Source organism: Labrus mixtus, chromosome 4, assembly GCF_963584025.1.
Source record: "Labrus mixtus chromosome 4, fLabMix1.1, whole genome shotgun sequence".
NCBI classification, from domain to species: Eukaryota; Metazoa; Chordata; class Actinopteri; order Labriformes; family Labridae; genus Labrus; species Labrus mixtus.
The window spans coordinates 28,885,415-28,906,038 of NC_083615.1; the positions used below are offsets into that span (position 1 = coordinate 28,885,415).

Consider the following 20,624-nt stretch of genomic DNA (forward strand, 5'->3'; position numbering starts at 1 on the left):
ACATCCATGATGTGAATGTTGTGCTTTGACTTGTGTCAACAAAAACGGAGAAAAACATGAGTCAACAGCTCCTAAAAAGCACTAAATGTCAAATTGTATGCAAGAGGAAACTGAAATTCACAGAGAGAAGAATTATATATTTAACAGATGCAGTGTGGACAGCCAGCATGCGATCATGCACGATGAGACGCGATATCCAACTCTAACATAATATGTGCTGTTAGGAAACGGTGTAAGTCTTTGCAAGCAGTGTATGTATTTCCCCAAATCTCAGGAATCTTTATACTTAATCTTTTTTACAAACAATCTTACTGATCAAATTCTCTCTTTACCTTTTCACTCAAATACTGCAGTGAAAAAGTGGAATTACAGCAGCAGCATGTTGTAACCGCAGCATTATAACAACCTGGTATGCAGTAAATACTGTACATAAATTTTGGACTTAGCCAGTGTCCGTCACCCCGTGGTTTGAGCTGGCATTTTTAAAGCCTCAAATTTGGGATTATGATTATGGCGATGATGGTTTTATGGTCACCAGAAATGAACATATTAGGAATGGATGGAGCTGGACGGGAACTAGGGGTTGGCAAAAAAGTTTTTGGTAGGTTTCAACAATGGAAAATTGTTTCCAGGAAAATGGAATTAAATTAAGGTCAAAGCAGGCTGGAGATTTGGTATATTTTCTCAAAGCTTAGAGATTTTTTGGATCGTAGCAAACTTGCTTCTCGTTCAAGAACATCTCAAGTTGGAAGGGAGAGCTGTAAAAGAAAACACATCCATGTTCCCTGAAATAACCGGTCTTCTCGTCACTAAAGCCCATGTCAACAACCCTGACTCACATGTACTCGCTGCCACTAACAAAAAATACGTAACAACTGTTACAGGAAACACAGGAAGTGCTAGCAAGCCAGGTAATATGACTGACACATTGATACCCTCCAATGATTGGCTGTGTCTGAAATCATCCATTACTCACTCTGTAGCACACTATAAAGGGTGTATGTTATTTTGTTGTGCTGTACAAATAATAAGTGAGAAGTATTATTATTAAACCCTCTATAGGGACTGCTGTGGCTTAACTGGAAGGTTGTGGGTTCAATTCTCAGCTCCTGCAGCCACATGTCCGATGTGTCCTTGGGCAAGACACTTAAACCGGAATTGCTCCCACTGCTTCGTTGGCAGCATATAAGTGTGTATGAATTGGATTAGTTACTTCTGATGGTCACTTTACATAGCAGTCTCTACCATCAGTGTGTGAATGTGTAGGTGTGACCTGTGGTGTAAAAGCGCTTTGAGTAGTCAGAAGACTAGAAAAGCACTCCTTTATCAATTACCTGAAGTTGAAATAAATGTCAATGTTGTTGTCATAAAACAACAGACACATCAGCTTCTTACTTTGTCAACAGATTTCTGTTCTTCAGAGGCTGTGATGACTTAGAAAACTCAAAATTACACACGTCTTTTAAATCTACAAATAATAGAGACTTTTGTCTGTGTTTTCTCATTATCATCGTCATTTACACAACTGCTGTTCGGTGTTAATCACTCATGCTTTACATCCCCAGAAAGCCATTCTTGTGATTCTAACCTTGTTAATCGTTTCAAGGTCCAACCAACACAGCATCCCGAATTTTCACATCTGTCAGACCACTGGCAAAAAAACACATCTTTTTGATTGAACCGTCCTGCTGCATCTGCAAGGGTCCCAATGATCCAAAACCAGTGAAAGATTTAATTTACATCCGTAAAGATCCACGGATTGCTTCAAAATTTCCACTGCTGTTCACAATTTTGAACTGTATTCTCTGTGCTACTTCTCTGACCTTTAGATTGACACTTGTTGGACCAATCAGGACCATCCATTCACTATCGCTATGGCTACTATAGCCATTGAGAGCCCAAGTAGAAACAGAACTTTTTAATTTCTCTCCCTTTCATGTCCTGCATAACACATGATGCAGATGTATCAGTTGAAGAAAAAGGAGAATAACAGGGACTGATAGTCATGTTTTAGATTTAACATCCATGTTTAAAATTGATTTAAAAAATGAACGCTTATAATAACGTTTAACAGATCAACAGACGTGCGCCCAGCACTGGTTTTAAGTGTGCGTTGCCAACGATGTCATCATCAGTTCTGGCAAGACCACGTGAGTAGTGTCGGACAGTGCTTTTTTATGTGCTTATTAGCTCACTATGCTGTATCGTCAAATTCAGTAAGGTGAAATATAGCAGTCGGATAAACAAGCCTGGAGGTCACAGCCACGCCCCTAACTATGCAAAAATCCAAGGATTTATTCATTTTAATAATACTGTATTCATATAAATGTTTTATTAGGCTAAGTTAAACATTGATAAATTGTTTAAGAATTGACCCCCTCTACAATTTGAATAAATAGAGACAAAAAGATTCTTCATTTTTTTACCACAGAGGTGCAGCTTGCTTATAAAGCCTGGCTGTAATCCAGGTTGTATAACATGAACGCCTCCCACTGCTGCCCTTGTCATTATTAATCAGTTCAAATTTAAAGGAGCCTCCCACCTCTAAGAGTGTTGCCCTTTTCCCCTTTGTTGTCTCTCTGTCCCCCCAATTTCCTGAAGGGCCACTCCACCAGCAGGGGCCAATCACGCTTATTGGCAGCGCAGTCTGCTCTTGCTTCTGTGATTTAAAGTCCATCATTTGTGAGTGTTTTCATTAAATGATTTAGCTCTCAAGTGCAAATACAGGTCGGGGAACAAGGAGCAGCTTCCTCCAAAGCTTATCTCATGCTGTCCCAAAGCTGAGGCTGATTACTGAAGTGGAAACCACTGTTGCATAACAGCTATCAACTAATCATATTACTCTCATTTGATTTGCTCTTCATCACAGAAGGCAGCCGTGTTGTTTCCTCCCTGTGGTGATGATTACTGAAAGGAAAACAAAATGTCTTCATGTTACATTTACATCAGGATACCAACAGGGTGGTAAAGCTGTTACATCTGGTTTCTTGTTTTAAGTTTTGATATTGCATAGCATCGGGCAACCTTGAAAATATCTTGTTATCGGTCGGTGTTTCACAATATTTCCTGCTCCTGGATTGAGAAAACTGCCCGCTTTTCATCGACTAAAATCTGAACTCAACTCTGTAAGACTTGGGCGTCAACTTTTATAAGAACAGAAGGGTTTTCATTTGTCTCTGACTCTTGAGCAACATTTAACTGTTACATTTTTTTTTTCACTCAACCTTTGACCCTGCTTTGACCTCTTAGTCAGACATTCAAATCTGGAGAGACCCACATGGTCAGATCAGAGCTTGTGTTTCCATACGAAATGACATTATTTGGCAAGATATTCTGCCCTGTCACTGACTGATTTAGCATTTTCTAAAGTTTTGTGGGACTCAAGCTATGCGGTGCACATAAATGCATCATTAAAGTAACTCATAGAGCAGGAATTCAGTACAACCTCTTTGAATATTTCTCTGAGTCATTACTGTCCAGAATAAGTGAGAAGCGCGAGTCCCACTGACTGTGTTGTTGTCAAAGTCGTGTTTACATCAGGTTTATGTGGACGGGATGGCCGGCTCCTTCCCTTGTGTATAAAGCTGTTTTAGTCAATGACTAGAAAGAAAAATAACATACTCACTGCTTATTTGGATGTCACATAAGTGTCTTTAGATCACTGTCACTCCGTGTAAATTTGTATTAATTGTACATGCAAGATGAAGCTATGAGTTAACCAAAGTGTGCTAACATTAGCCTGCTAACACAACAATGCTGGACACAAGCATTGGCAGCTCGAGCCGAGGACAATTTAGCGCTTAATGGTACTTAATTATGGTGCGTCCCATTTGATGACTCCTTCGTGCGAACACAAGTGGAGGGGCATTTGAGGTGTGTTGGTGGAGGAGAGCGGAGGCTTCAGTATGACGGAGGTGTGGCCAAACAGAAGTTTGTTTGGGTTTTCCTGCTGGTGCTCAAGGGAGATATCTACTGGATCAGAAAGTTGCACCTTCTACCTGTAATGACAAGAAAAAGACAACATTTTGCTGTATGGAAGCCCTTAATGGACTTACACACATATATTTTATTTTACTCTGTTTTCTCATGATTACTTGTAAATTCCAGTTGTTTTTCTTGAGATCTTGACGTCTTTATCTTGTTATATTGTGCTAACAACACTGGTTTTTCCCATGATAACGACTCAATTTCATCTCCTGACATTGTGCACATTATATCTTAGTGAGCTAAAAGGAACACTCTGAGAAAGGCACCATATTTTAAAAGAATTGTCCGATTTGGTTTTTTTATTTCATCTTTTTAAACAACGTGTTTCTTTTGCGATATTGCATCATTTTTTTTCATTGGAGCCCAATGTTCGGATGATCCATCTTGATGGTGGCCGACAGGTGCAAGCGCTCAGTAAAGGCTGAAATTACTTACTGTACGTTAAGGAAAATCTGCAACAAATTCAGAAAAGCTGGAAATTGAAAAGCAATTGCAAACGTCCAAAATAAATGCAACGGCTGAAACGTGCTGCAAAGGAAACAAACATGCTGCAAAAATCTGAAACAACTGCATGAACATCAAACGTGCTGCGTATAGGGCTTTGACCCACAAATGATACAAGTAAAAAACACACATATTCAGAAAACAGACACATGCTGCAAATCCAGTCTTAATAAGCACCCCTTCAGGACAGGAACTCTAAAGTTGAAAAGACTAGATTTGCAGCATGTTTTTATTTGCAGTTGTTTTCTGAATGTGTGATTTTGACTTGTGTCTTTTTGATAGCCTATTTGATTTTATTGCAGCTGTTTCTGCTCTTTGCAGCAGGTATGTTTAGTTTGCAGCAAGGTTCAGCCGTTGCGTTCTGAATTTGCTGCGTGTATTTCGTTGTCGATACCGAGTGATTGCACCTGTAGGTCACCGTACATCTTACATTCAGCAGCCTACATAACATGTATTGAAGAGTGTGGCCACGACGTGCGTGCGTCGGTGTGAACCTCTCTGTAGCTGCAGCGTCGGTGTTGGAAAGCGCATCAGTCACACAGCGTGGTGTACGTGGACGAAAGCAAACGGGTAAAAACAGATCTATATCGGGAAAGCCCCAGCTGTCAGCGGCAGAAACCTGAACAGGTGGCTCCTACAGAGTCTTAGCGGCGTGCGCGTCAAGGCGCAGAGACCCTCAACAGCTTGCTTCGCTCGTTAATCTCCTCTCTGACGACAGCGCTATCAGCTCGTGCGCGTAAAACCGGGAGTATGGCAGGTTTGGGTGTGTGGATGTGATCAGTCATCGGGATTTTACTCATCAGTGTTGTTTCAGTCTGCTTTTACGAGGTTGGACTCTTGGAAAGTGCTCCCGGTGTTTTCAGGCTCGACTGTCAGAGTTGGATACTATGACTCTTTGTTGGATTTTATAATCTCTCCGTTGTGTTTGGATTGTCAAACGGCTGCAAAGAGTCACACTGCAAACACAAAATGTTGCCAGAAATAAATAACAAGGTGAGAGACTTTGATTTGCAAGTTGTTTGGTTTGTTGGTTAAAACACTTTTCTGCATTTAATTGTTTTCTGTGTTTGTTCATGGTTTTCCTACAGGGCTGCTCTGGTGTTCTTATTATTGAGAGGGTTTTTATGTAGTTTTATCACACTCTTACTCTAGCACTGTATAATCCTTCTGAAGTGAGATGACAGGTTGGCTTTTCCATGGAATAGGAATTTATTTTGCCCAGATACAGGGCTTCTCTCCAGGCTTATTCCATTTTAGGTGAAAAGCTCCACAGGTATCATTTTACAAGGATGAACCACAGGGAACCCAATTCTATATCTTTTTTTTTATTTTTTATTTTTAAATATACTGATCAATCAAAAACATGTACAGTTGATTCTCATGTTTGAAACATTTTGAGTTATCCCACTCAAACTCCTACTTTGTATTCCGCCCCCTTTCTCCTGACCACATGCCAAGTTGTGATGAAAAATCGGATCCATTTCTATTTCAGTCGTTCTTTCGCCTACTTATTCCAGTGTTTGTTGCGCTGACAGATTCTGTAAGTCTATATGTGTTCTGCTGTATTTCTCACACCTTACATGGAAAGCGATATAAATTTAACCCTTGCTGTTTTCGGATCTCAATAATAATTTCACACTTCTTCAACTGTTTTTAAGACAGGACTATTGGATACCATTAAATCACATATTGTCAGTGATCATACTGACTGAACATGCATCCCTCCCATGTGGTCACATTCAATAACCAGCAGAAACAACTTGATTGTTTCTATGAAAATTACAGTGCAGTGTGATTACACTTTGGAAACATGCATGTCTGACAGTTGATAGTGTAAGTGCACACAACTTTTACACTTTGTTGATGTTTACCCTCGGTTTTATTGCTCTGCTGACCCTCCGGCCAAATGACTCTGCGGGGGGCCGTAAGGAGCCAAAGCTGCCTGGATGCTCTGACCTCTTCGAGAGACCCACAAGCTCACACACATACAGAGCGGTATAGTTATCGCTCCTGACTTATGAGTCCCCGTCCACACTCAGTTTAATTATTCATGAAACTTGATTTCATTTCCCGAGTGCATTGCACAACACCCTCTTTCATGTTTGTTTCATTTGTGCAAGTTGATGTTTTGATGTTTTAGAAGACAACCTGTCGCTCACATTGACCTACATGACTCCTGCTGTTACTCGTCACGCTCCGGGGATGCAACATGACTGCTTTCAGTGTTTCCCCTAGGTTTACAGCGTTGGGGGGGGGGGGGGGGGGACACGCCGACACGCCGACACAAACACTTGAAGGAATCTTGGTGTTCATGCGTTACTTTTAAAGGAAAGGTATCCTTAAATGAATTCTTTCCCTGATTTCCGACTATCCACTATCATATCCCTACAATAAAGGCACAAAAAGCCCGCCCCCCTAATATAATGGTAAAGCTAAGAAAAAAAGCTAAGTAGTGTTTGCAGGATGAGGCAACTTTAAACATGTCACCAGTATGACCAGTAAGAAGAAGCCAGTTCAGTGTCTCATCCCCAACTTAAGCTGAACCAGTTCAGCACCTCCTCCCTTCTGTACATCACTGCTGTCTCATTGATCTGATCACTGATCAAATGAAACGTTAGAGATTATGATTAGAGATGTTTCCATCTAACACCTGTGGAAACGCCTCCTCATGCAGCCTGTTTCACCCCTCTCTCCTCCTCTCTCTCTCTGTGTGCCAGACTGGCTGGGTTAGTGTGGCACAGATCCCCATACGGGGTTAAGCTTTTTTTTTTTCACCCATATGTTAGCGCTTAACAAAGCCGCACGCTCACCCGGGGGGATTAGTACGGCACATGTAAGCTGGCTTGGGGACAGAAAGAAGCAGGCACAATCATCCAAAATACTGGTGGTCCCTTTTCATGAATATCTGAAACTCTGTTTGTTTTATCTCCACATTCATCGCTTCCCTTTTACACATTGAGAAAAGGGGATATTCACAGGCTTCTGAGGCACGTGTACAGTTGCTGGTGGACACATGGATGTGTGCACATGTTCACCCACCTGCTCAAACTGGCAGAGGCACTATAGAGGGTCGTTGTTGCTGTTTTTTTTTAATTTTTTTACAGGAGCAATCTATTTTAGGATCACAGTGCATTATTTTTGCTCGTCTGGCTGCAATGTTGCTGAGCTGCCCACAGGCTGTGTTTCTCCAAGCAGCATGAACACGAGAAGCAGTTTCATGATTATTATTTAACAGGACTGCTCTCATGAAGTGTAAAAGGAGGACTAAATCTGACTTTGGAGAGGATTTATTTAATGCATTTTATTTGCTTGAGCACTGCACAGAAATATGATGACAGAAATAGAAAAATGTGCATAAATGACAGCAGCTCATTTTTCTAATCTTATGAAATGCTCTGATTCCTCCCACAGACATCACGACCAGAGGCTTTCCCTCACCCTCACAGACTCCAATCAGAAGGCAACCGTCTTGGAACGAACCGACCCTGCTCACAGGTCAGCGCCGCCAAGATTAACAAGCAGCTGTAGGAACAAACCATAGACTGTAAAGAGGAACAAAGCCACCTTTTCCTGTGTTGTTCCCTTTTTTATACACACTAACCAGTTGTTAACATCTGTATGCACATAAGTGGTCATGTTGTGTAACCATCACAGATACATGTTCACCTTACTGAAGCAGCACACCCCCCCCCCCAGTTATGTAGCAACACGTTTCTGTGTTTACTTCCTTCGCCCGTTGTGGCAGGTGCTCGTTGCTATATTTAGCGCTATCTCTATGCGTCATAACCAAGTTGGAAGATCCTGCAGCAGCTCATAACATGTGAGAGCAAATTGAATTATCTACTGTATAATCGGCAAACCTTTTTAATCCTGGAATGCTATTAATAATTAAAGTGAAGGAATTAATTGTGTCTCTTATCCGTTACAATGCTCAAGGCTGCAGTGCAGCATGCTCGATGTGGGACACCTCTGCGTTGAATATTTCCAGCTAAAAAGTCGACTATTGCAGCTAAATAAATATTAAATATACTCCATAATAGGGTTGTTACGCCAACCAGAGTTTTAAGCTCTGATACAATGCTAGTAAAGATCAAGTGCTTTTGGTACCTGTTTCAAAACCATAGCAGCAAAAAAAGAAGCTTTAGGCATCCAATGTTAGGAAATGTTTTTATTTTAATCACCAGAACTTGCAGGTAAACTCCTGCACACTTTCTAAAATCGCAAAAATATTTTTGCAATGTTTGGGTTCTAAAATGTTACCGATTTATTTGTGCAATGTAGACAATGTCTCCTCTACTGTCTGCCTGTTGTCAAGAGACATAACACAACTTTTGCATCTTTATGATATGCAAAAATGACTTGAGAAATGCCAGTGTTAGCTTTTTTTTTAAATTTGAAAGTGCTGCTCTCTTTCTCTCTCTCTCTCTCTCTCTCTCTCTCTCTCTCTCTCTCTCTCTCTCTGGATGAAAATATGAATTAAGATCTGGTGTTTTTTTCCAGCTTCAGTACTTTTAGATTGTATTTTTCATTAAAACAATTTTAAAAACAGTAAGACTCGAAAAGTATCCCGAGTATTGAACAATTTGACAACCTATCTCTATGATGCCCCTCTTGACATAGATTTGAGTCTGTAGGATATCTCATATTTCCCTAAAGAGTTTGGCCGGGGACAGAGGTCTAATTTTGCCCATCACCGCCATCATCATGAGTCTGCCAAGCCTGTGACACATGTAATCGTGCTCTCAGAGCAAGCAGTGTGGTAGTGGGAGAAAAGCAGGTTGCTGCTCTTGTCCTCCCCCACCGAGCCTCCACAGACAGACTCTGTCAGGGCCCAGCCTCACAGGCTTTGTCCCCATTTCACGTTAACCCTGATCAGTAATTCCAGCCGCCAGCTGCTGGAGGTCCCGGTCACCTGAGCCTGCACAGACAGAATGCATGTGAAAGGGATGTAGAGAATACAAACCAAAACTGACACAAACACACACTGGTGAAAAAAAGAAAGAGGTCTGTAACACGCTTGTAGCTATAGTGTAAAAAGAATAATACATTCAGACTTGACACTTGCTGACCCACTCTCTCTGTAGCTGCTTTGGTTTTGTTGTTCTGTGTTTGTTGTTCTGTGCTGAAAGGCAGAGCGAGATATTCCCGACAGAAACTTTTCTTCAAAGCCTTCAAGCTGTGGAAGCTGGCAAACTTTTCTTTATTTTCCTAAATATTCTAAATGAGACTCCACTTTCCCTTCATCTCAGTCACCCTACTAAAGAAACAAAGTTTGTCTTTAAAAGTTTAAATAACAGAGTGACCTTGTTTCTTCTGTTGTGTGACCCATTTTTATTCATCTTTATCTTTTTATGCTGCTTTTTTTTAAGTGACGTCTCCAGTGTGAGTTTTTTTTTCTTCACTTAAGGCAATCACTTTAAAACAGTCCCTTGTGCTTTGCAGAAGTTTGTACCTGGTGTCGGGACCTTACCTCAGCTAGAACCACCGGTGGTGCAGGTGGTGGTCAGCAATGCTAAAAACCAACACCAGCAGTCAGACAACATCCTGCCCCAGATTGCCATTAAAGGGGGTCAGAACAACTTTCAGACACACTCGGTGAGACTCTCACACATTAGCAGCCTGTATCATCCTACCGAAGGAACTTTCCCTGCATTAAAGTATCTTTCTGAATTTCTCAAGAGCAGCTTTTAAAACTTAAAACTGAGAACTAGCAGAGTGATTGAAGGACAACGTTCACTGTTAAGACATTATTAAAGCCACACCCATAGTTTGCTCATCATACAGAGGGCTCACCTCTTCCCGTGTGCTTGTTGTTACAGGATGAGAGGCCGAAGCCCACCCAGCCTTTCAGCATGCGCTTTGGTTCAACGATGGACAAAGTTTCAGTCCCTCGCAACAGCAAGATAATCAGCAACAAGCTGGAGAAGGAGAGGTCGTACGAGGGCCAAAGGTTACCGATGTCCCCCACGGGTAAGTTCGATCACATTAAAAAAGAGAGGCATCATTCTACATGTTGAATCTATTAAAGATATCCAACACTTTTATGTAACTAAATAACAAGTTTAATTCTTCTGATGCAGTAAAAATAGCCTGCTGGCATTCATGTCGGTTGCTCACAGTCCTCTGCTCTTGGCAAGAGGTGTGATCAATATGAAAGTGACTCATCTCGTCCTCCTCCTCTTACTTCCTGTTGCAGAGGCACTGAAGAACTTCCAAGATCGGCTGACGGAGTTTGAGCAGGAGGAAATCATGGACTACTCTGAGATCTGGTTCCTGGGTCTGGGCTCTCAGAAGATCGAGGGCTCCCAGGGTTCAGGGCAGAACTCAGGATATGATGACGAGCATGGGAGCTACATCAGGGTAAAGTGTTAGATGGAGAATTAAAGAAAACCATTTCTGTGTTTATCCTGAGATTTACTCCATTAAACTGTTAGAACTGTGCAGATCAAAACAACCACATTAATAATAAATCATTGCAGGGACTATAAAAAAATAGTTGTGTAGTTAAAAAGTTTCAAGCAGGGACTGTTTGTTTATTGCGCCATTAAGCTCTTTCATGATGTCAAAAAGTAAAACATTCACAAGCTTTTTGAGTATAAATAAGTCTTACAACTTTCCAAAAAGTCATGAAATAGATATATGCAAAAATCCTGCATCCCGAGAAAAGTATTTATTGGTCCCAAAATAACCCAATACCTCTCTTAAAGGGCACAGTTTGAAAAAAAAATATATATGTTAAAAATTATGAATTAAACGCAGTTTCTGAATCACATCAGGAGAAGGATGATATTTAATAATGAAACAAATGAAGAATTCAATTAAAAACGATGACACAGTTATGAATCCAATAATAGTACAATGATGAAAAACATTCCAAAATGTTATGGCTCATAGAAATATACAAAAGAAATACTACTAGTATACTTAGAGGTTTGTCAATAACTGGTGTATTTAAGATCGGTATTATGTTTCTATAAAGGCCTCATGATTGTCCATGTGAAACGCACAAACCACAGAAAACTGCAAAAAGCAAACAATTGAAATCCTTTAAAGCAAAAAAGAAGTATCAAAACAGGAACACACGATCATAAGTATTCCTGTACTCACTGACACACACACACACAAACACGTGAACAAAACACACACACATGCTCAGGCCGGCTTTCCATCTGTCTAACCGGAGCTGTGTGTGACCACATGTCTCTGCCTGACCTTAATCCATCAGCTGCAGACATTTTCCCCATCATCCTTTGTTAAACACTGAAAACAATAAAGTGATCTGAGGTCAGCAGACCCTGTGACACCTGGCTGAACTGACCTGTGTAAATCAGGTGACTGACAGGCAGTTTTTTTTCATAGACAATATGTAATGAGCCGTCAAAGGCGGAGTGACTGACCAAGGGTTAGACTCATATTTCTGTTCTGCAGTGACAGTGACAGTGACAGTGAAGCATTAGTCCAGTTGAGATTGTAGGTCAGAGTTGTACATCAATAAAATGTTCTTGATGCATTTATTAACGACAGTTCCTCTTGCTTCTCCAGGTGCTGCATGACCACATTGCCTACAGGTTTGAAGTGCTGGAAGTGATCGGGAAAGGCTCCTTTGGGCAGGTCCTGAAATGTCTCGACCACAAGACTAATGAACTTGTAGCCATTAAGATGATACGCAACAAGAAAAGGTAATGAATCACTGATCAATCTCATTATTTACTTGGAGCAGTTTGACTGTCATTTGTGGAAATCATCACATTATAATACATCCTTTACTATGCCTGGATTAAAATGACCCTGTACATCACAAGGTGCTTTAAAGAATATAGAATATTTTCACAATAAAAGAGGATTTTTTTCTATTCATTGACATCTGATACTGTATCATGAGTTTATCCCACATCATGTCTGCAGCACAGGATCAGTTTGCATGTTAAAATGATTGAGCTCCTGATTCAGCATGGCAGAAGATAGCACATCATTCTGTTTTCATACCTGTCTTTACGCCGCAGATCACGCTGGCAGTGACTCTCTGAGTCGTGCAGGTTTAAAGCAGGAGTCACCTCTGCCTTCTTCAATAATGCAGGAAACAAAAAGGGTGCAAACTGCCAAAGCAGCACCTTGATAGAACTGTGCAGGGCGATCTTATCTTACCTTGAGGAGGATTGTAAATGGTCACATTTCACCAATGTCTGGGGATTTAAGTGGTGCAAAAATCTATGTCAGAGAAAACAAACCGCAATGATATTTATATATTTTAAAAAGTTCCTCATCATCTTTTTATTTAGTCCCCGAACCCCTTAGCAGACATGCAATCCATACATTTTATTTGACTACGTTTCCCTCTGATAACGAGTAAATTAGGGTTGTTTTTTCAAGAACTCTTCTTATTTCTCAGTAACTGGCAGATTGTCCTGTGAAAACAAACAATTTTCTGTCGTTTGCTTGAGCTCTCCACAAATCAACTTGTTTAAAACAAGCATCATTATTTCAAGATTTAAATAAATAAGTCTGGACCTCGAGAAAACTAATGGAAATGACCCTTCATCACAGGAAAACAGAGTAAAATAAATGTATGGATGTATGTCTGCTTCAGGCTGATTTGTTAGGAACATATTAATATTTACTCTGGCCCCCCTTTTATCTTAAAATGTATAAATACTGTTCATGATGTTTAAACTATGGGTATAATGTTGTATTTCAGTGTGTGTTAACACTTCCTGTGAATCTGTTTCAGGTTTCATCACCAGGCTCTGGTCGAGCTGAAGATCCTGGACGTGATAAAGAGGAAAGACAAAGACAACCTCCACAACGTCATCCACATGAAGGAGTACTTCTACTTCAGGAATCATCTTTGCATCTCCTTCGAGCTCCTCGGGTCAGTGCGCTCGCTCACATGCTGCATGGTTAAGGAGCTTCTTACTCATCTCTATGCTTTGGTCAATCAGGAGTTAAATGATCCCTGTGTACCTTAAGGCGTCTGTGTTTTAACATGTATTGCAACTGATATCTATTTAAGTGGGGATAGGTTTGTGTGTCACCCTGGCTGAATGACCTTTAGAGGACGTCTTGCTCTGCCACCTTGTCTAACATTACTGTCACCGAATCCTTTAGTTAAGGCCTTGATTGGGGCCCTATCTCTTACCCTTTCTTGCTTCATGGTGTGAAGGCTCCGATTACACAATCTAAAGAAGTTAATGCTCATCACATGTAGCAAGAAGCAGGAGGACACACCCTGAGTCTCTCCCTCTGACTGTGAGCATCATATAGATTATGTTCAAGTGTGAACCCTGGCACTCAGCAGGTGTTGTATTAGGGGTAGTGTGAGGTGTCAAACTGAGCAGCCTTCTTTTTTCAGAGCGTTTATTTGAGGGATATGGAGACGCTCTTAATGTGGTGCTGTCTTTATATAAGTCAATCTGTATTGAGCGCTCTCCAGCTTCCTAGAAGAGCCTGAGCATAACAAGTATATATAGAGGAAAAGACGAGGTGAATCCAATTTGTCTATAATAACCATGCCTCAGTATGACCTGCAAAACCAAACAGGACCATCAGCGACAAGATTCAGTGTTTTCTTTTTAATGTCTGTTACTACTGCCACCAGGTGAGGGGTTAGATGGAGTGAGTAGACGGAAGTTTTAACACATCCACGGAGAGATTCAGATTGAGTGGAACATTAGACAGTTAAATTACAGCAGGAGGATTTTACTCCTTACATATGTACAGGACAAAATCATCAAAGTTAAGATGTATCAGAGCGGCAACTATGCATAAGTGCAAAAAAAAACTGCAGTTCCTCGAGTGACCACTTGAGGCTGGCTGCAAAAGCCAAGGAATCCCCATTAGATCTCCTGTAATGCCCATTTTTACAGCAGAAACAAACATGTTTACATCTTGGTTTTAAAAAAGGACCAATTGTTCAAATGTAAAAACTGTACCAGGGTTGAATATGTCATATTAAGGCTACAATGTATGTTTACATTTGCATAACTAAGTGCATGGCTGAGCTGACTGAGAGAGAGCTGTGTGCAAGGAGGCTAAAGGCTCCCCCGCCTCAGCTCCACCTCTCTCCAGTTTCTGGACTAATTGAAAGGCAAGTTAGGTGGAGATAACATTAATAACATGGTGACTGCCATCATTGCGCTTCTGAACACCACTTAAGAACCCGAGGGATGAGTTCACTGAGACTCTGTCTGTGTTTTAGACTGTCTAGGGTTGTTGCACTTTGTCTACAGGGGTGTTAGCTTGGTACCTCACAGAATCTTTAAGAAAAGCAAAAATAACAAACATCATTTCTTCTTTCTGCAGGGTGAACCTTTACGAGCTCATTAAAAAAAACAACTTCCAGGGCTTCAGTCTGGCTCTCATCCGTCGGTTCACTCATGCCCTCCTGAGGTGCCTGCAGATGCTGCACAGGGAGAAGATCATCCACTGTGACCTCAAACCGGTACGGAAAACGGCTTTTCTGCAATACACATTTTACACATTAGACTCACTACTAAGAAGTACACTGTGAACTTAGCTCCATCTTGTGGAGCAGTACTAAACTGCAGCAGCTTTACATTTAGAGTGTTTGAATGTTTTTTGCTTTTTCAAACAGGAGAACATCCTTCTGTCTCAGAGAGGCCCGGGGAACATCAAGGTGGTTGACTTTGGATCCAGCTGCTATGAACAACAAAGAGGTCAGAGAATAAGATAAGATATGATAAGATAGACTTTATTTTCCGAAAAGGGAAATTTGTTTTGGACTCTGTCCTGCAGTTACAATAGAATTAAAAAATACATAAATAGAGATCATACATACAGTTTTTTCTTTCATCATAAAGGTAAATAACAACAGTAGTTAATTTGTAGCAATGTTTTTAAATAGAGAAAACAGATCTCAACTGTGAAATATATTGAATCAATTCGATTTTTCCCGATATATATTTTTTAAAGTCGATAGAGTGTCTCTCAATGGAAGGTTGGGGGTTTGATCCCCAGCTCCTACAGCCACATGTACGATGTGTTCTTGGGCATGACACTTAACCCCAAGTTGCTGCTTCCAACCATCCTCCTTTCAAGAGAAGGATCAAGATGATCTTCTGTTGCGCATTTATCTCTTCTCAGTTCATCCACTAATAACACAATGGGGCTCTGTTGTTTTTCTTCAGTGTACACCTACATCCAGAGTCGCTTCTACCGCTCTCCAGAGGTCATCCTGGGTCACAACTACAGCATGGCCATTGACATGTGGAGTCTGGGGTGCATCCTTGCTGAGCTCTATACGGGCTATCCTCTCTTCCCCGGAGAGAGCGAAGTGGAGCAGATAGCTTGCATAATGGAGGTAAGACGTGGAAGAGATTATGTGTTCACATTAGTAAGGGCCCAATCACCAAACGGGTGCGAGGACCCTCTTGAAATGCAAGGAATTACTATTATTATTCTTTCTCCCCAATGAATCACATTTTTTAAGGCCTGAACGTACCCAAAAACTCAGCAAAATTAGGGTGGTCATCAGGTCTGGTGGAAAAAAATATATTTTGGCATTTCTGTAAACAAATTGCGCCAAATGGCTCAACAGCGCCCCCTTGAAATTTTCAAAAAGGCCTCCCCATTGAGGTTATTTTCGTTGCATGAATCGCTTTTTGCATATTAACCAAGCCAAGACCTACCAAAAAGCCTCTTACTGTCAAGTTGAAATCCAAACAGAAGTCCACCGTTCATTGTGGAATTTCAAAATAAGGCGTAATTTTCACCTCTTTTTCAGGCTTCCTGTTTGAACGTACTTCTTGTTGTTATTTATTTTTTTATGTGTGTTAACATGCCCTGATGTTTTAACTTTCAGGTTCTTGGGATGCCTCCAAATGATTTTGTCCAGTCTGCATCGAGGAGGAGGCTGTTCTTTGGTGAGACATAATGTATTTAGATGTATTTTAGAGATTATTAATTACTATTGTTTAGTGTTACCAATATATACAGTTATTAAAGTCATCTATAGTTAAATAAATAACTGGACTATTACTGTGCTACAGAGATAATCTACTGTAATGATAAATCAGTATTGTTTGATGATCTGCAGACTCTAAAGGAAACCCCCGGAACATCACAAACAGCAAAGGGAAGAAGAGGAGACCCAACTCGAAGGAGCTGTCAGCTGTGTTAAAAACCAATGATGCTCTGTTCTTAGACTTCATCGAACGCTGCCTCAGGTATGTTTACTATAAACTAAACATCAATACAAGAACAGGCTTCGCTTTCATCTGTCTTACTTTTACAATGAACTGCATAAAAACAAGATCTGACCTTTCAGTTGAATGTGGCTTTATTGGTGATTTATTAAAGATTGATTATCAAATGCAAACTAAAGTCGTCTGTTCCTTTCAGCTGGGATCCAACCAAGCGCATGACTCCTGATGAGGGGCTGCAGCACGAGTGGATCCTGGAGGGAAATTTCAACAAAGTCCGGCCGAGAACGAGGCCGTTGGTGAAGAAGTCTTCAGACAGTTCGACCAACACAGAAAACAGCAGCGAGCACAGTTTACGCAGACAGTCTAACAGCAAGCCCGGTAAGAGGACTCATCGCTTCTCATACCCACGACATACTGATACTAATCACACAAGCAAAAGTTATACATACAGCAGCTGAAATAGAGCAAACAGAAGACTCTCCATACAGCTATATGACTTACAAAATGACGGGCATGCATACATTCTTCCCTGAAACCACAACTAAAACAAATGACTCACCTCCACACAGGCTAATGAAGTCGTACATCAAGTAAATAGTTATTTTCTCTCTGCGTTGCATTCCCCGAATTACTTTGGGATGCAGGGAATAACAATTAAAGTAAAAAAACAGAATGAAAATAGGAAAGAAGGAAGCTGCAGACAAACCTTTAGATTACCTTTGTGCTCACCTTGAGTTGATGTTTCATGTCTTTGTTTCCGTGGTACAGGAGAGAAGGTCAGCTCCGACAGCAGCACTAATGACAAGCTCATCAAGAGAGACAGTTCATCGAGTGGAACAAAGATGGCCCCCGCCGAGCGTCTTCGGCCCATCGGGGCCTCGGCGGAGGAGGAAGTGTGTGAGAGTGAGGGTAAACTCTCCACAGGAAGCGAGCCACAAGAGGGAGGAGGAGAGAGGCCGGTACACATCATCATCAAACCTCAGGAGGAATCAGGCCCGGAGGGAAAAGAGAGTCAGGAACCGTCTCAGTGTTTACCACCTATCATCTAACAGGGACAGAGACCATGCTGCATTCATGACAAATGGGAAATGGAGTTACTCAGACTCAGTTATCCTCTTCTCACCTGTGAGCAACTGAGTTGAGAACATTTAGTTTGGGCCTGCTCACACTCTAATTTCTTTGCCACAAACATGGCGGCTCTGTGGCGTCACAAAATCACAGAACAACATGTTGGAGATGTCAGGCCTGAGTCTTGAGCTTTCATGTTGTAAATCCGCTCCAGTGAATGTTTTCTCCACGCTGAGGAGGAAATCTTCTGTTTATTGTTTTAAGTGATTTGTATATGACAGAGAAGTAAATCAAGCAGTTATTACATGTTTAGTAGAAATGTGAAGACGCATTTGCAGGCAGGTATTTGATTAAACGTGTCAGACTTGGAGACATCACACCATCTTCATCAGGAGAATGCACATTTTGAGTGGAGATCAAACAGCTTAAAAAAAAACCTCAGGCTTTTAGCTTTCAGTGTCTCCTATGTTATGTATGGAACCCAATCTTTGCTGTGCATTGACATCTTTAAAACAGGTTTGAGTTTGAACACTTAACCTTTTTTTCAGTCTCCATATTTAAAAAAGTGCATGTGCTGATAAACTCGTAGTTTTTGCTTTAACACCTTTTTTTCTTTTAGACATTTTAGCGTTATTTAAATCATGGTGATGATGATAAGAACAATCGTGTGCAATAAAGGCTGAGCCAAAAAATGTTTTTTTTAAGTTAACAAATTGATTGTCGTTGTTTTTAAGCGTAGAACGTAGTTGGTGAGATGTTGATTATAAGTGATTTCACTTGTTTATTATGAAATGTGTTTCATATCCGTTGATTAATTTAATTCACCACACGTCACATGTGAGTTTGTAATACCATCGGTTGTACATATTCCTGCTCTGTTTTCCAATGTTTGTGTAATTCAAAACATACTTTAAGAAAACATTTCAGATCTTTGTGGAGAGGTTAGACAAGGTTTTACTTGTTGTGATGTTTCTCTATGACAACATTTTGTATGTCTGTGTTATTCATATTATTTTTGTATTAGAAACAACAAGACAATCCTGATATTGATAGTTTGTGCCTTGCAGTATTAGAAAAGTTGCACTTTACTATCACGTGCATACACTCGGATTAGAAACTGTTGGATTCCCATGGTTCAGACTTTCCTACCACAGGATCCATTTATTGGACAGAATCCTCTGATGTTATGAAACAAAATCAAATGTTTTATTATCGATCCTCTTTTTACTGTTGATTAATGTCTGTATAGTCGCCAACAGAAGATAGACCGCTGCCCCTCGCTATCTGTTAGCGTAGCTTCCAGAGACGCAGAGAGGGCGGATTGTAGCTGTCATGAGAAAAGTGCAAATGTATTTTTATGTTTCTTTTAATTAAATAAAAAGTTGTTTCAAAGAAATCAAACGTTTTCATATTCCATCATTTTATCTTCAATGGTGTGGTTATCAATATTCATCATGTAATGTTGTCATCTGATGTAAAGGATCATGGAGGTTCCTAAATTGAAATATAGTGTGATAATGATATCCTGTAATTTTTTTTAAAACAAGTATAACTATGTAAACTGGAATCTGGAATCATTAAAAAGACAATTAAATCTAAAGTCTTTTATTACATTTACAAATTAATCATGACATCTCAGATTAAATTCACCCCCCTCATGAACATCTGCAGTCTTCACTTTGCATCTATATACGACAGAGTGTTAAGACCACTTTAAAATAAACTTTTTTTAAATTTAATTAAATGGGAAAAATACCACCTGTAACGTTTCGGGCCCTCGTTAAAGGTGGTAATGTTCCCATTAAATTGAATTGAATTGGAGCGGCTTCTGATGTGCGGACTACTTTTACTGTCTTCTAAATTGTTCACTCATCATTTTTAAAGTTATAGCACCACCATGTGGAGTAATAAACTAAATACTTCTTAAAGCCAATATTTCAAACAGTGTTGGGTCAATTATTAACTTGAAAAATTAAAAACAAGTGTTATCATGTTAAAACATGAAAAACAAAGCTGATTTTTTTCACTTCTGGAATATGTAAGTACAATTACTGAAGTTACAGCATCAATGGGCCTTGTTTTCACTTGTACAGAAGTTTGATGTTTTACCTTTCATTCTTTACTTTGATTGGAGGGCTTCAATGCCTGAATGAAGTGCTTCAATCATCAAGTCAGTGCATTAAAACTCATTCATCTGCATCTCATAACTGAGAGCTAACCACCAGAACTCTGTTTTTTAAGTGAATCAAATGACATCTGTTTGAAATAATAGGAGACTTTTTTTTATTCCAATCATAACTTCAAAGACAAAAGTTAAATACCAGTCGAAATCTACCATTTGGATTTTTAATTCCTTGAAAATTTTCTATATTTGGATAATGTTCAATTCTACATAATAGGCTACTGTATTAATAATCGCTTTTGGCAATAATCAGATTCAAGCACTAATTTTCCTCATTTTAAATACATTTCGTTTATATGTTGTACAGCTTTAATGCTGTTTTCCTCGATTGGTGGTTGTCTTTAGCCTTCTTTTTTTAAATGTATTGTGTAAAAAATAAACAACTGAGTTGAAGCTTGATGCCCCACAACAAATCTCCAGCATAAACAATCTTTGAATTGATGTTTTTCAAAGCTAAAATCTGTGTGTGTATCAACAGCATACCTGCCTGATAAGAAGAAAGCACTGAAGGTTAGCCCACTGCTGCTAGATCCTCCCTGCTCCTGAAAACGTGTCAGATAAAGAAATGATGAATAAAACCTTTGCTGCGCCAAGTGCGTAAAAGGCGCACCGGGCCTCTCACTAACGCAGACGCGCATATCCATTATGTGGTGAACATGTGCTCTTTCTTCTTTAAAGACTGCGAGAAAACGACATAAAAACCTCAAGGGGGCAATGGGCTC

General features: G+C 40.2%; 1 protein-coding gene across 8 annotated transcripts in view; it reads left to right on the forward strand.

Annotated features, from left to right (window-relative positions):
* Positions 1–19,121, forward strand: part of dyrk4 (dual-specificity tyrosine-(Y)-phosphorylation regulated kinase 4) — a 39,650-nt gene extending 20,529 nt beyond the window's left edge. For 3 of the 8 annotated variants that reach the window (XM_061036714.1, XM_061036717.1, XM_061036716.1), the window contains 13 exons: positions 7,903–7,986; positions 9,934–10,086; positions 10,311–10,461; positions 10,688–10,851; positions 12,034–12,170; positions 13,220–13,360; positions 14,791–14,929; positions 15,083–15,164; positions 15,636–15,808; positions 16,310–16,370; positions 16,544–16,673; positions 16,849–17,030; positions 17,421–19,121. In XM_061036714.1, coding sequence (XP_060892697.1) covers positions 7,903–7,986; positions 9,934–10,086; positions 10,311–10,461; positions 10,688–10,851; positions 12,034–12,170; positions 13,220–13,360; positions 14,791–14,929; positions 15,083–15,164; positions 15,636–15,808; positions 16,310–16,370; positions 16,544–16,673; positions 16,849–17,030; positions 17,421–17,701 — 1,878 coding nt within the window. In that variant the 3' untranslated portion in view covers positions 17,702–19,121. Of the gene's footprint in view, positions 1–4,999; positions 5,485–7,902; positions 7,987–9,933; positions 10,087–10,310; positions 10,462–10,687; positions 10,852–12,033; positions 12,171–13,219; positions 13,361–14,790; positions 14,930–15,082; positions 15,165–15,635; positions 15,809–16,309; positions 16,371–16,543; positions 16,674–16,848; positions 17,031–17,420 lie in introns of those variants that run through there. The other 5 variants (XM_061036719.1, XM_061036721.1, XM_061036720.1 and 2 more) reach the window with 3 other exon arrangements.
* Positions 19,122–20,624: the final 1,503 nt, after the last annotated feature.